The sequence below is a fragment of the Carcharhinus amblyrhynchos genome, chromosome 27 (assembly GCF_965287045.1).
Source record: "Carcharhinus amblyrhynchos chromosome 27, sCarAmb.v2.hapA, whole genome shotgun sequence".
Classification (NCBI taxonomy): Eukaryota; Metazoa; Chordata; class Chondrichthyes; order Carcharhiniformes; family Carcharhinidae; genus Carcharhinus; species Carcharhinus amblyrhynchos.
This window is the reverse complement of record NC_137350.1, coordinates 36,400,357-36,416,686: the sequence shown is the minus strand read 5'-3', so window position 1 is coordinate 36,416,686 and position 16,330 is coordinate 36,400,357. Positions and strand designations below refer to the sequence as shown.

The window sequence follows — 16,330 nt, the reverse complement described above, 5'->3', positions numbered from 1 at the left end:
TGAGGGAGTGCCGCACTGTCAGAGGGTCAGTGCTGAGGGAGCGCCGCACTGTTTGCTTGGGTGGATGTAAAGATCCCACGGTCACTACGTAAAGACAAACATACTGGAATCCGAGAATGGGGGTTTGCAGGAAGTGGGATATTTAAATCCTGATTTTCCATGCAGTACTCAGGACTAGAATCACCGGAAAACTGCAGGAGACACCTGGTGAATCTGGGAAATTGGGGAACCCAATCCTGCAGCAAAACCTCACTCGACTGAGATGCAGAATGGAGAATCAGATATGTGTTGTTTGCTGAATCTTGCACTCTCCCCGGGGCATCGTTCATTCACACAGACACTAAGATGTGTTGACAAGGATTATCACAAAACCCTCAGTATTTTGACATGGTGGGAGGGATGAATATTTACAGATAAATGGGATGTAGATGAATATTATACTCACTTCCAGTGCCTGAGCTTCCATTTACTGATTCCGATTTATCACTGCGAGGAAAATGTAATAATTAAAATAAGCATTAAATCTGAAGCTAGCTTGAGAAGAGGGAGTGGAATGCAAAACATCTTGTCACATTGGACAACAACAATCTGCATTTGCAAAGCACCCTGAACATTAAAGCTAAAGTTTATTTATTGGTCACAGGTAGGCTTACATTAACACTACAATGAAGTAACTGTGAAATTCCCCTAGTTGCCACATACTGGCACCTGTTTGGGTCAATGCACCTAACCCACACGTCTTTCAGACTGTGGGAGGACACCCACGCAGACACAGGGAGAATGTGCGGACTCCACGCAGTGACCCAAGCCGGGAATCGAACCCGGGTCCATAGTACTGTGAGGCAGCAGTGCTGACCACTGTGTCGCTCCAGTAAAAATACAGTGAAGTATCTGCACATTCTCTCTGTGTCTGTGTGGGTTTCCTCCCTCAGTTTGAAAGAAGTGCTGGTTAGGGTGTGTTGGCCGTGGTAAATTCTCCCTCAGTGTACCCAAACAGGTGCCAGAATGTGGCAGCTAGGCAACTTTCACAGTAACTTCACTGCAGTGTTAATGTAAGCCTACTTGTGACACTAATAAATAAAGCTTTAAACTCGAGGAACTTTATCCAACAAAATTTGATATCTGCCGCTCCCAGGTCCTGCCTGCCATTTTTAAAGGGCTGAGAATCTTCGGGCCTCTGCAAATATTTGGCACTTAGCCTCACCCGTAGATAGAAACATCTTCAGGATCCTATCAAACCATATCAGAGTCTCAAAGTCACTGAGCCAGTCCTTCCTGATTTCTCTTTCCTGGCAAACACAGCCTCAGTCTGTTTAATCTTTCCGGATGGTATCATTTAAACATCTTGGAATGCCTTGCTACATTTAAGGTGCTAGATCAATGCAAGTTGTTGTTGTACTCAGATGCAGCAGGCAGCAGTGCGGGGGCGGGGTGGGGGGGGGGTGGGGGTGGGGGGGAGGCTGCGAATGTGATGTTTGGGACTCTTTACCTGACAGGTTCCCCCTCATTCCCTCGTAAAAGTGCATTTTGTACCAGTCCCGTCAAACTGGCGATCTGCTTCTCCATGGCTTCCATCCGTTCCCTGTGACCAAAAACAAAGACATCAAACATCGCAACAAACCATGACCAGCGTCCACACTGAGTAACACCACTGTTCCCAGCCGGAATGGAGATAACCGGGTCATTCCCCCACCCTGTGTAAATGACTGGGATTGCTATAACGTTCACAGTTTAGATTTCCTGTTCTGCTGGGGAAAATCAGCCTGTTTTTACTGGTGAAAGTTGCTGCAGTTTCAGTCACTTCTCTTTGCTGTATTTCACAGAGACACACCTTGTTCTGGATTGCACTTATAGAAACCATAGAATTCCACAGTGCAGAGGGAGGCCATTCAGTCCATTGAGTCAACTACAGGCCCTATCCCCATAACTCCACACATTTATCTAGCTAATCCCTCTAACCTACACACTAAGGGTCAATTTAGCGTGCCCAATCCACCTAACCCGCACACTTTGGACCGTGAGAGGAAACTGGAGCACACGGAGGAAACCCATGCAGACACGGGGAGAATGTGCAAACTCCAGACAGACTGTGACCCAAGCCGGGAATTGAACCCAGGACCTTGGAGCTGTGAGGCAGCAGTGCTAACCACTGTGCCACCATGCCGCTTATTAAAAAGATGCTACTTGCTGAATAAACGGATTGTGTTCGCTTTAACAGAGAACATTTGCCTGAGTTCCTGCCTTGCTGCCAGTACGTTGACAGTGATGTCAATAGACACTGCGGTGTGAAGTAGAGCTGGGGGAAGGCAGTGGGTTCGGCAGCACCCTTTCACCACTGGTACCCGTGGTTAAAGCAGTCATTTTATTGAATGAGTTGGTGAGGAGCTTTCATTCCCACAGAGTATTTAACCATCAGCAAGATCTTCCTGTTCCTGCTGTGTGTCTCCATGGAGGCACTGAGTGGAAGTCCCCAGCATTCACTGACAAATTACCTCCTGTGCAGTAAATATTCTGATTTTAAAATTCTCATCCTTGTTTTTGAATCTTCCTGTGGTCTTGCCACTTCCTATCGCTGTAATCCCCTCCAACCCCACAACCCTCTGCAATATCCTCGAATTCTGTAATCCCCTCCAACCCCACAACCCTCTGCAATATCCTCAAATTCTGGATTCCCCTCCAACCCCACAACCCTCCGCAATATCCTCGAATTCTGTAATCCCCTCCAACCCCACAACCCTCCGCAATATCCTCGAATTCTGTAATCCCCTCCAACCCCACAACCCTCCACAATATCCTCGAATTCTGTAATCCCCTCCAACCCCACAACCCTCCGCAATATCCTCGAATTCTGTAATCCCCTCCAACCCCACAACCCTCCGCAATATCCTCGAATTCTGTAATCCCCTCCAACCCCACAACCCTCCGCAATATCCTCGAATTCTGTAATCCCCTCCAACCCCACAACCCTCCGCAATATCCTCGAATTCTGTAATCCCCTCCAACCCCACAACCCTCCGCAATATCCTCGAATTCTGTAATCCCCTCCAACCCCACAACCCTCCACAATATCCTCGAATTCTGTAATCCCCTCCAACCCCACAACCCTCCGCAATATCCTCGAATTCTGTAATCCCCTCCAACCCCACAACCCTCCGCAATATCCTCGAATTCTGTAATCCCCTCCAACCCCACAACCCTCTGCAATATCCTCAAATTCTGTAATCCCCTCCAACCCCACAACCCTCTGCAATATCCTCAAATTCTGTAATCCCCTCCAACCCAGCTATTTACCATTTATATAGATGATCTGGAGGAGGGAACCGAGTGTATGGTGTCGAAATTTGCTGATGACACCAAGATTGGGGGAAAGGCAAATTGTGCGGAGGGTGTGGAGAGTCTGCAGAAGGATCTAGATAGGCTGGGCAAATGGGCCAGGAAATGGCAAATGGAATTTAATGTTGGCAAGTGTGAGGTGGTCCACTTTGGTAGGAAGAATGGTAGGAAGGACTATTACTTACGTGGCGAAAAACTGCAGCAGGCGACGGTGCAGAGGGACCTCGGGGTCCTTGTGCATGAGTCGCAAAAACCCAGCCTGCAGGTGCAGCAGGTGGTCAGGAAGGCGAATGGGATGCTGGCCTTCATCGCGAGGGGGATTGAATATAAAAGTAGGGAGGTCTTGCTGCAGCTGTATAGGGCATTGGTGAGGCCGCAGCTGGAGTACTGTGTGCAGTTTTGGGCGCCGCACCTGCGCAAGGATATTTTGGCCTTGGAGGGAGTGCAGAGGAGGTTTACTAGGCTGATACCGGAGTTGAGGGGGTTGAGCTATGAGGAGAGGCTGAATAAACTAGGCTTGTACTCGTTAGAGTTTAGAAGAATGAGGGGAGATCTCATTGAGACGTATAAGATGATGAATGGGATGGATAGGATAGAGGTGGAGAGACTCTTCCCGCTCAAAAAAGACAGTAGGACTAGGGGGCACAGCCTCAAGATAAAGGGGGGGCGGTTTAGAACGGAGTTGAGGAGGAACTTCTTCACTCAAAGGGTGGTGAATCTCTGGAATTCTCTGCCCGTTGAAGTGGTGGAGGCTGCCTCGCTAAATATTTTTAAGAAGCGGGTTGATGGGTTTTTGATAAGAGAGGGGATTAAGGGTTATGGGGAGAGGGCGGGAAAGTGGAACTGAGCCACGACAGATCAGCCATGATCTTATTGAATGGCGGGGCAGGCTCGAAGGGCCAGATGGCCTACTCCTGCTCCTATTTCTTATGTTCTTATAACCCCACAACCCTCTGCAAAATCCTCGAATTCTGTAATCCCCTCCAACCCCACAACCCTCCACAATATCCTCGAATTCTGTAATCCCCTCCAACCCCACAACCCTCCACAATATCCTCGAATTCTGTAATCCCCTCCAACCCCACAACCCTCCACAATATCCTCGAATTCTGTAATCCCCTCCAACCCCACAACCCTCCACAATATCCTCGAATTCTGTAATCCCCTCCAACCCCACAACCCTCCGCAATATCCTCAAATTCTGGCCACTTGTGCATTCCCAATTATATTGGCTCTGTCACTGGTGGCTGTGCCTTCAGTTGCCTGGCTCTGGAATTCCCTCCCTAAACCTCCCACATCACTCCCCTCCCTTAGGATGCTCCTCAAAACGGAAGACTTTGCTCAAGAGTTTGGTGATCTGATCAAATATCTCATGTGGTTCAGTGTCACACTTTGTTATATAATGCTCTGTGTAGCATCTCGGGATGTTTCATTGCCTGTTGTATAAATCAAGTTGTTGTTATTGATCTCCTCTAGTGTTGTTGGAGCTGCACTCATCTTGGTCAAAGGCAAACTTTCATTTGCACCTTCTCAGGGCAATTAGGGATGAGGTATTAAGGTGCCATCTGCCTTTAAGGGCCATCAGCATGACGTCACTCAAAGGGAAATGTGTCATGTGATTCAGTCTTAGTCCCATGTTTGTTTTCAGTCCACACACCAGGCTGCTGATCTTCGAGCAACCGGTATGGAGGGGGTGGGGGAAGGGGAGGGAGGGAGGGGATGGGGAAGGGAGGAGGGCCTAGGGGAGGGGGGAGGGAGGGAGGGGGAGGGGGGAAGGGAGTAGATCCCCTCCTAGTGGGTTTGCTTTTGTGCCTAGCCATTCTGGCCATCAATAAGACCTGGCAGTGGGTGTTCGAGGGGGCTTTCTGTCCCGACTGTTTGCCCCTTTTCCACGGTTATGTTACTGTCGGGTGTCCCTGGAAAGGGGGCTCATCATGTCCATCGGCATCATCAAGGTATCCGTGCCCGGTGGCACTGTGGGGACAGGCGTGCATTATTATATATGAAGAAATGAGTTTAATAAGAGTGGATTGGAGTGTGTTACCCACTCTTAAATCAGAGTGGATAAATCCCCAGGACCGAACATAGTTTTCCCACGGACCTTGAGGGAGGCTAGTGTTGAACTTGCAGGGGCCCTGGCAGACATATTTAAAATGTCAGTATTCACAGAAGAGGTGCTGGATGATTGGAGGGTGGCTCATGTTGTTCCGTTGTTTAAAAAAGGTTCCAAAAGAAATCCGGGAAATTATAGGCCAATAAGTTTGATGTCGGTGGTGGGCAAGTTATTGGAAGATGTGATAAGGGATATGATCTACAAATATTTGGGTAGACAGGGACTTATTAGGGATAATCAATATGGCTTTGTGCGTGGTAGGTCATGTTTGACCAATCTATTAGAGTTTTTCGAGGAGATTACCAGGAACGTGGATGAAGGGAAGGTGGTGGATGTTGTCTACCTGGATTTTAGCAAGGCCTTTGATAAAGTCCCTCATGGGAGGTTAGTTAGGAAGGTTCAGTTGCTAGGTATACAGGGGGAGGTAGTAAATTGGATTAGACACTGGCTCAATGGAAGAAGCCAGAGAGTGGTTGTGGAGGATTGCTTCTCTGAGTGGAGGCCTGTAACGAGTGGTGTGCCGCAGGGATCAGTGTTGGGTCCATTGTTGTTTGTCATCTATATCAATGACCTGGATGATAATGTGGTAAATTGGATCAGCAAATTTGCTGATGATACAAAGATTGGAGGTGTAGTGGACAATGAGGAAGGCTTTCAAAGCTTGCTGAGGGATTTGGACCAACTAGAAAAATGGGTTGAAAAATGGGAAATGGAATTTAATGCAGACTAGTGTGAGTTCTTGCACTTTGGAAGGACAAACCAAAGTTGAATGTACAGGGTAAATGGTGGGACTCTGCAGAGTGCAGTTGAACAGAGGGATCTGGGAATACAGGTACAGAATTCCCCAAAAGTGGCATCACAGGTGGATAGGGTCGTGAAGAGTGCTTTTGGTACACTGGCCTTTATAAATCAGAGTATCGAGTATAAAAGTTAGAGTGTTATGGTAAGGTTGTATAAGGCACTGGTGAGGTCGAATTTAGAGTATTGTGTACAGTTTGGTCACCTAGTTACAGGAAGGATGTAAATAAGGTTGAAAGAGTGCAGAGAAGGTTCACAAGGATGTTGCCAGGACTTGAGAAGCTGAGTTACAGAGAGAGATTGAATAGGTTAGGACTTTATTCCCTGGAGCGTAGAAGAATGAGGGGAGATTTGATAGAGGTGTATAAGATTTTGATGGGTATAGATAGAGTGAATGCAAGCAGGGTTTTTCCACTGAGGCTAGAGGAGAAAAAAAAGAGTGCATGGGGTAAGAGTGAAAGGAGAAAAGTTTAAAGGGAATATTAGGGGGGGCTTATTCACACAGAGAGTGGTGGGAGTGTGGAATGAGCTGCTGGATAAAATGGTAAATGCGGGGTCACTTTTAACATTTAAGAAAAACTTGGTTGGGTTCATGGATGAGAGGGGTGTGGAGGGATATGGTTCAAGTGCAGGTCAGTGGGACCAGGCAGAAAATGGATCGGCACAGACAAGAAGGGCCAAAAGGCCTGATTCTGAGCTGTAATTTTCTGTGGTTCTATGGAGTTAGGAGCAGGAGTCGGCGTATTCATGAAGTTTCCTTTGAGATTCTGCTTACTTTGAGGCGATATCTCTTTGACTTTTTAATTTTATCCCACGGTTTGTTGATTTTGTTTATCTGGTTCACGAAAAGCACACACACACACACACACACACACACACACACACACACACACACACACACACACCTCCGATCTCTCAAGCTTTACACTGATGTATAGCTGTTCATTGTACCAATACAATAACACCAACACATCCCAGAGCCAATTTAAACATAATTACAATCAGTTTAGAATCAAATAGTCCAAGTTTTGTTGGATTTGATGGATAGGTGTTAGTTCATAGAATCATATAATCCCTTCAATACAGAAGGATTCCATTCAGCCCATCAAGCCTGCACTGACCACAATCCCACGCAGGCCTTATTCCCATAACCCCATACATTTACCCTGCTAATCCCCCTGACACTAGGCTCAATTTAGCATGGCCAGTCAACATAATTGTTACTTGTTATTTATATTAATGGTTTGGATGAGAATTTAGGAGGCATGGTTACTAAATTTGCAGATGACGCCAAGATTGGTGGACAGTGAAGAAGGTTCTCTCGGATTGCAAAGGGATCTTGATCAATTGGGCCAGTGGACTGATGAATGGCAGATGGAGTTTAATTTAGACAATTGTGAGGTGATACATTTTGGTAGATTGAACCAGGGCAGGACTTACTCAGTTAATGGTAGGGCATTGGGGAAAGTTACAGTACAAAGAGATCTAGGGGTACAGATTCATAGCTCCTGAAAGTGGAGTCACAGGTAGACAGAGTGCTGAAGAAGGCATTCAGCAAGCTTGGTTTCATTAGTCAGAATATTGAATACAGGAGTTGGGACGTCTTGTTGTAGTTGTACAAGACATTGGCAAGGCCACACTTGGAACACTGTGTACAGTTCTGATCACCCTATTATAGAAAGGGTATTATTAAACTAGAAAGAATGCAGAAAAGATTTACTAGGATGCTACCAGGACTTGATGGTTTGAGTTATAAGGAGAGGCTGGATAGACTGGGACTTTTTTCTCTGGAGCGTAGGAGGGTAGGGGTTATCTGATAAAGGTCTATAAAATAATGAGGGGCATAGATCAGCTAGATAGTCAATACATTTTCCCAGAGGTAGGGGAGTCTAAAACTAGAGGCCTAGGTTTAAGGTGAGAGGGGAGAAGGGCAATTTTTTCACACAGAGGCTGATGAATGTCTGGAACAAGCTGCCAGAGGTAGTAATAGAGGTGGGTACAATTCTGTCTTTTAAAAAGCGTTTAGACAGTTACATGGGTGAGATGGGTATAGAGGGGTATGGGCCAAATGCGGGCAATTGGGATTAGCTTAGGGGTTTAAAAAAAGGGTAGCATGGACGAGTTGGGCCGAATGGCCTGTTTCCATGCTGTAACCTTTATGATTCTATGCTATCAGTCAGCAGTCTACCTTTGGGAGTGCCAGAGGAACTGACACTCCCAGTTAAATACAATGAAAAGACTCCCTGATTGGCCCATCAATCGACCCCTTAATTAGGGAATTTGTATTCCAATAGGCCAACCTCAACGGCCTGATTGAAGTCATTACACCCTCATGCAAACTATGGTTCATGACATCCCTGAAGCCATGAGCCATGACCTCTGAAATTAACAGAGGGCGAGGACACACCTACCTCTGCAATGGCCAGGTCAGGAGTGCAGGGTGTGGCCTTGTGACCTGAACTAACCCACACTCTTAAAAAGGCCCTCCAAAAAAAAAATCAGAAACTCTGGGAATGAGTCGGGAATTACGGAATCGAGTCTGACCACCGTTCTCCACTCACCCTGACTTGGTGAAAATCCAGGTGTAAGTGAGACAAAGAATCAAAGTTCAGTAAAGTAACTGAGTGACAGACAAATTGAGGGAGAGGAATGGGGAGAGATTGAAAATGAGAAATTGAATGAGACAGATGGGCAGGATGAGAGAGCAACTGAGTAAGAATGGCAGAGAAAGAGGGATTAAGCAAGAGACAGAATCAATCACTGAGGGAACTGGAGAGAGATGTAGAACCACAGCGGAGAGAGAGTCAGTGTGAGTGGGACGGACAATCGTGAGTGACAGAGAGCGACAGAAATGGAATGAAAGAGTGACAGGCTGAGTAAGCGAGGGAAAGGTGAAGAGGCAGCAAGAATTGAACAAGTGAATCCCTGTAAATATTGAAGGCACGGCAAAGTCAACAGAACTGTTTCATAAAATCACTGCAGTGCAGAAGGCCAGTTGGCCCATCGAGTCTGTACTGACATTCCAACAGAATCCCAGCCCTGTCCTAGTCACGTAACCTCTCACATTTAATCTCTTTAAACTACACATTGTGAGACACCGATGGGCAATTTAACGTGGCCAATCCACCTAACCTTCCGATCTCTGGAGTGTGGGAGGAAACTCACGCAGACACGGGGGGAACATGCAGACTCTGCACAGACAAGGACCCAAGGCTGGAATCGTATCTGTGTTCCTGGTGTTGTGAGCTGCCCTCAGAATAAATTCAGATGTAAATAGTGAAATGAGAGCGTGGAAAATTAAACAAACCCACACTGCAGGAAGCTTCCTCTTTTAGTCATTATTACTGCAGGCTCCTTGAATACTAAAAATCCAGGGAAACGGCACATTGCGCAGCGCAAGAATCTATCTTTAATTCCCTGTTGTCACTGTAATCACTAATGGAAATTAGTGCTGCTCAACTTGCTTTTCCAAGTGAATCAAATGTTTCAGGTCTCCACTGAGACGGTGATTAATCTGAACCTGCTCGTGACTCTGGACTGAATCCTTCTCAGAACACCAATGGGGTCTAGAGGGGAGTCAAAGGGGGAGATGTTGAGGATGACATCTCAACCAAACTGGCCTCTGTGATTGTGAAGTGGCCAAAGTCTCTCAGTCACATTGAGCCCTTTGGGCACTGGGTCCATTAATGTCTTGGTCTGTTTGAATGGGTAAGAGTAAAGCAGGTCAACTGGTGCCTGGCAGGACACATTGAGAGTGTTCTGACACATAGACTGGAACTCTGTCACCTCGCCTGCCATGGAATCGAGCGAGCGAGGATCCAACAACTGAAATCTCCGTTAACCTCAGGCGGGAGTTTCCAGTCTCACTCGAGTAAAATCCCATCCACGAACACGGTGGCTACACAAACAGGAAATTCTACTGCAATGACTCAACTCCTGACTCCCTCAGATACTGTCCACCATCTGCAAGTCAGGAGTGTGGCAGAACACCCAAAAACACTCGGGAAGTTCAGCACTATCCAGGAAAAGGTAGCCCACTTCATCAACACTCCATTCATTAGGCCCATCCTCTTCACCACTGGCATACCCACCCTGGTACCAGCTGTACCATCTCCACCCAAGGACTCGTAAGGCTTCTTCAAACCCAGCTGGAATCACTGGGTGATTCTAGAAGGACAAGAACAGTAAACGCATGGGAACACCACCACCTGAACATTCCCCCCATCCTCTACGCAATTCACCATCCCGAATTGGAAATATATCGCCGTTCCTTCACTGTCACTGGGTCAAAATCTTGGAACTTCCTGCCTAACTGCACTATGGGTGTACCTACACCACATGGACTTAAAATGAAAGCAAGCAGCTTACCACCATCTTTCCAGGGGCAATTAGTGGTGGATAAGAACTACCTGCCCTGCCAATGAAATCCACATCCTACAAATGAGCAAATACATATTAAAAATGCAGAATTCCTCTCAGATTCCATGATGGAGATTCTCAGGCGGGGACCTGTATAGTTGTGTGGTGTTGCTGGGAAGATTTGTATTCCCCCATGTGGCAGTGTCATTGTAAAACACATTCTTCTATAGTTAGTAGTCACGTAAGAAAGTTTTCCTTCTGTCTCTATGATGATATCAACACCCACTTTCCCACGCTATTGAGACACTGTGCCCAATGTATGTACTATCCAAGGCTCCTGCGAATATTTACTCTGAGCTTTCTCTCCAAAGATTGAATCAAAAGATACTCAAGTATTTTATTAATCCTCACCTTCATTCTTGGGTCACATGACTGTGAGATTGTGCATTTCATTGACATGAGATACCAGAGCGATGCAACCTACTCTGCACAATTCTGAATACATCCCATATACAGCTTACACTCTGGCAACTAGCCACAGTTTCATTGGCAGCACCTCCCTGGTACCGAGGGTGGCATGGTGGCACAGTGCTTAATACTGTTGCCTCACAGCGCCAGGGACCCGGGTTTGATTCCCAGCTTGGGTCACTGTCTGTGTGGAGTTGGCACATTCTCCCCATGTCTGTGTGGGTTTCCTCCAGGTGCTCCAGTATCCTCCCATAGTCCAAAAATGTGCAGGTTAGGTGGATTGGCCATGCTAAATTGCCCCTTAGTGTCAGGGGTACTAGCTAGAGTAAATACATGGGGTTATGGGGATTGGACCTGGGTGGAATTGTGGTTGGTGCAGGCTCAATGGGCTGAATGGCCTCCTTCTGCACTGTAGGATTCTACATCCTACTGTAACCTCCTAAATATGATTCCACCAACCAGACGGACAAAGGCAGTGGGCACATGAGCCTGAATTCTAACACTCTGCCCGTCACGAGAATTGGAGCGGGCGAGGGGTGTACAACGGGAATGTTTGTTGACCTTGGATGGGATTTTCTGGTCTCAGGTTAAGCGAGGCCATAAAATCCTGCCCATAGAAATGGCACCATCTCCAAGTTACTCTCCAAGTCATAAGACATCTGGATTCAAGCATATATCAGCATCCCTATTGAGAGAAGGGAGTGGTGAGCTGCCTTCTTGAACCGCAGCAGGCTGCGTGAGAAGGTGCTACCAGGGAGGAAATTCCAGGATTTAGACCCAGTGACAGTGAAGGAACGGCGATATATTTCCAAATCAGGATGGGGAGTGATTTGGAGGGGAAACTTACAGGTGGTGGTGTTCCCAGGTGTCTGCTGCTCTTGTCCTTCTAAATGGTCAGAGGTTTGTAAGATGTTGTTGAAGAAACAGGGACAAGTTGCACAAGGCATCAGGTCAATGGTACCCACTGCAGCGAATCAAGGTCACTTTATTTGCTTGTGTTACAAAGCTATAAATTACCAAGTTTGTTGGCTTCAGTTACACAGTTCATGCTGGGATTTGACCTCAATAATCTCCAGGTCACCAGCTGACCAAAATAGAACTAAATAAAGACAATAGTTTGAAATTGCTGCACTGGGGAAAGTTGGATGTTGCTTTACCTTGTTTCTGGGTCATTGACAGCCAGTGGGGAGTTGTACCCAGATGTTGGTCTCTCCGTCACCCCCGTCCTCTCACTCGGTTCTGGAAGAGTGTCTGTCGCGGCGGCAGGATTGACATTCCTGGATTTTGTCACCGTGGTCTCAATGACCACTGCAGTCCCTGGATCCTTCCGGAACGATTGCCGTACCGGAGAGGACCTGCTGGGTGGTCCCGAGTACGGACTGTGTGGGCTCTGCCCTTGTTGGATGTCCACCATTCTGCTGTCGGGGATTTTTTGAGGGGAGGAGGGAGGCAGTCTGTAGCTCAGCCCAGTGCTGTAACTGTCGCTATAAATCTGGGGGCTGGGCTTGTAAAAAGCATCCTCCAGGTCACCCTGCAATCCAGCAGCAGAATATGTGCTGAGCGATCTCATGGAGCCACGTCGATAAAGACCCCCTGGGTAGGAGAAAGGATCCTGCATTCCTGCCAGAGACTGCGTGGAGGCAATGCTTAGCCTCCCATCGTGCATCATGTTGTACGGGTCCGCGTACAAGCCTTCGTTTTTCATCAGCACCACGTTCTTGTTGCTCATGTCCTCGTCTGGTTTCACGTCCCTCCGCTCCAAGATGGCGCTGGGGCTCGGCGAGATGGGCTGGGAGGAGGACATGCCGCCCAGCCGTTCGGAATGGTGGACTGGGCTCCCGGTGTAGGAAGGTGGTCTCCCGCCACTGTACGACATCCGGGAACGGGAAGGGGAGGAGGATTGCAGCCCAGAAGTTGGGGAGCCCGACACCAAATGGGGAGAGCCAGAGGTGACGTTGCTGAGACGGCGAGTGGGTGAAGATTCCCGAGACGTGTAAACCATCTCCCTCTGTTTAACGAAAAGAAACATCAATTATTATTAGGCCAGGCGCCAAACCAGTGCCCAGCAAACATCTGGAGTGTGATAACCATTGGCCCTAAGACAGCCCAAAATATTCAGAAGATGGGTACGGATGAGGAAGGAAGACCAACTGTCCCTAATCATCCAATTGGAAAGACTCAACTCTTCACGCACGATGGAATTCAACTACTTTTTAAACAAACTCAGGGGGGAATTACCTCAACCGGAAATCCACGTGGGGAAGGCTCTTACTTGTCAAAGAATTTTCTGGGCAATAGTCCTTTGGTGAAAGCGTGTGAATTGAAAGTTTCCAATGTATTGATCCTGTGTCGGTTAGTTTTCCATGGACATTTCCGAGGTCCCATCTCAGTGGCTGCCTGTCAGAGTGGGAAATCCCACACCTCTCCATAAGACCAGAATTAGGCCATGCGGCCCATCGAGTCTGCTCCGGATAATCTGGATTTGGAAGCCAATCTCTGGATTATTGAGTCAGTTCAATAACCAGCTCACCACTCATGGGCAATGTGTGTGCACCATGGGGAAAACACAGGGAGAAGAGGAACCAGAGGAAGTGAGTATTGGATAACAGAGGACATCAAGCATCATCTCGCTGAGCCAGACTCACTCGCATTGAGATTGGCCTCAGGAATCCAGAAGCCTTTTTCTAAGAGCAGAAACTTGATTATTGCTCTGCAGTAATTATCAGCACTTCCATATGCAAATGGTAACCTTTCCTGTCAGACCCCGAAGATAGAGACGTGGCTCTCAGTGACTATTAGCTGAAGTGTTATTGTAGGATGACAGTGAGTGGGGCATCATCAGTATTCATCTCCCAAGCATCTCATTAGTAATCAACTTCTATTCATTAGCTTGTTTTGCTTCCGTTGACGGTACCAATCTCCCTTGTCACGTCATTTCTCTACATCTTAAAGATAACCTGCTCTCATTCATCATGGAACTCTTGGTTTGCTTTTTGGTAAATGACAGGACGAGAGGGTTGTCAAAAGACATTCTGATCGTGTGATGGAAGAATGATGATACTTAGGGATAGCATTCAATAGACCAAATAGTCTTTACCCATTCTTGGCTTTTTCAATATGTTTATGCAATGGATTGTCCGAAGTTCTAAAGATTTTCTGATGTCTTACCCTCAGATCTCCATTTGCGATGTGGGAAGCAGGATACGGTGCATAGATGGGATCTTTCCTGAAAATTTTTATTATACTTCGATCTTGAATATCTCTGGAAGAGAAGAAATAAGTGGTCAGATATTGAGGAGCAAAAATGAGAACATTGCTGGCAGTTTGTTTATGTCCATTTGTTACTTAAGTTTCCTGGCATTTCATCCTTGCTCCAACCGGCGGAACAGATGGGTGGCACAGTCTGCACATTCTCCCCATGTCTGTGTGGGTTTCCTCTGGGTGCTCCGGTTTCCTCCCACAGTCCGAAAGACGTGCTGGTTATGTGCATTGGCCGTGCTAAATTCTCCCTCAGTGTGCCCGAACAGGTTCCAGAGTGTGGTGACTGTGAAGTTTCACAGTACCTTCACTGCAGTATTAATGTATGCCTACTTCTAATGAATAAATATAGACTTCAGATTCTGCAAAGTGTGGATTCTAACTGGTTACTAGAAGGGGCTGAGTGAAGGTCTCAGTGGTGGGAACAGAACTGTATTCCTGTGAGTCAGTAAAGTACATTGAGTTGTTGGAGTCATGTTGCTCAAATCTGTGTCTTGACGCCCGTGTATTAAGAGTCTGAGCCAATCCAATCTAACAAAAGGAAGATTTGATCTAATGTGGATATGACTGGAACCTAAGGACATGGCCCTCCCATTGCCCCACCCCTCCTTCACAGCCAGCTCCTGATTGTAAAGGTTGAGTCACTCAAACAGTTTTGCAATGCTTTCAGCTCATGGTCTTCTGAGAATCACACTCACGCAAACAATCAGTGCAATCTTGGAATGGCCCTTCAGCCCGTCACATCTCTGCCTGCTCTTTGAAAGAGCTGTCCAATTATTCCTGCCCCCATAGCTCTCCATATTTTCCCTCGTCAATGTTTTCATCCAATTCCCTATTGAAAGTTTGAATGTGTTTCCACTGCCCTTTCAGGCAGTGTTGTGGCAACACTGACCAGCCTGAGGGCAGGTCCCCTGACCATTTCTCCACACCGTCCAGTCTGGCATCTCCCTCTTCAATTGCTGGTCAGAGCCTCCCACTTTCAATGAACAACATGACTAGGGGAATGGAAACGTCAGGTGGTTTCCCCGTTCCTCCCTCTGAGCAGCTTAAAGGAAACCCAAGTTCTCTTCCGCAAGGACCCTCTGTAAGCAGCTGGTGTCCATTGAGGTGCCTGTTCTTGCATCACCACCACCACCACCACCAATGTGCTGGTTATCCTCTGGCCGTGACTTGTAACCCTGACCATGGGACACTTACCTGGTCCTGGAGTGGCTCAAAGAAAGGCAGGGGTGACCACCCCTGAGGTCTCAAACAACCCTGCATTCCTGCTTATTCAAGTCAAAGCAATTCAGTTTCTAAAAAGAAAAATCTTTTCATCTCCCTTGCACGTTTGTTCTTTTGCTAATAATCCTAATCCTGTGTCCTGCAGTCCCCAAACCATGGAAAACAGCGGTCAGGGTGGAGCTCATCAACTTGAATCATATTAAATCTTTCCTTATTCTCTACTGTAAGGAAACAATCCATTTCTCCACTCTTCCCACAGAACAAATCCCTCACCCATGATCCTGTCTGAAGAATCCTGGGACACTCTGACACGATAGTTAAAAAAGCCCACTAATGCCTATTCTTTCTCAGAAAACTAAGGAAATTTGGCATGTCCACTCTGACTCTCAGCAACTTTTACAGATGCACCATAGAAAGCATTCTTTCTGGTTGTATCACAGCTTGGTATGGGCTCCTGCCCTGCCCAAGACTGTAAGGAACTACAAAGGATGGTGAATGTTGCCCGATCCATCAGGCAAACCAGCCTCCCATCCATCGACTCTGTCTATATTTCCTGCTGCCTCGGCAAAGCAGCCAAAATAATTAAGAACCCTGCGGATTCTGGACATTCTCTCTTCCACCTTCTTCCGTCGGGAAAAAGATACAAAAGTCTGAGGTCACAGACCAACCAACTCAAGAACAGCTTCTTCCCTGCTGCCGTCAGACTTTTGAATGGACTTATCTCGTTGATCTTTCTCTACACCCTAGCTATGACTGTAACACTACATTCTGCGCTCT

The 16,330-nt window shown here is 47.0% G+C and overlaps 1 protein-coding gene across 10 annotated transcripts in view; it reads right to left on the bottom strand.

The window, feature by feature from the left end:
• srcin1a (SRC kinase signaling inhibitor 1a) overlaps positions 1–16,330 on the bottom strand; it is a 411,921-nt gene that overhangs the window by 56,123 nt on the left and 339,468 nt on the right. For all 10 annotated transcript variants that reach the window (XM_080213892.1, XM_080213891.1, XM_080213893.1 and 7 more), the window contains 4 exons: positions 14,240–14,333; positions 12,229–13,079; positions 1,490–1,582; positions 446–486 (listed from right to left, as the gene is read on the bottom strand). In XM_080213892.1, the coding sequence (XP_080070018.1) occupies positions 446–486; positions 1,490–1,582; positions 12,229–13,079; positions 14,240–14,333 (1,079 nt within the window). The remainder of the gene's footprint in view (positions 1–445; positions 487–1,489; positions 1,583–12,228; positions 13,080–14,239; positions 14,334–16,330) is intronic.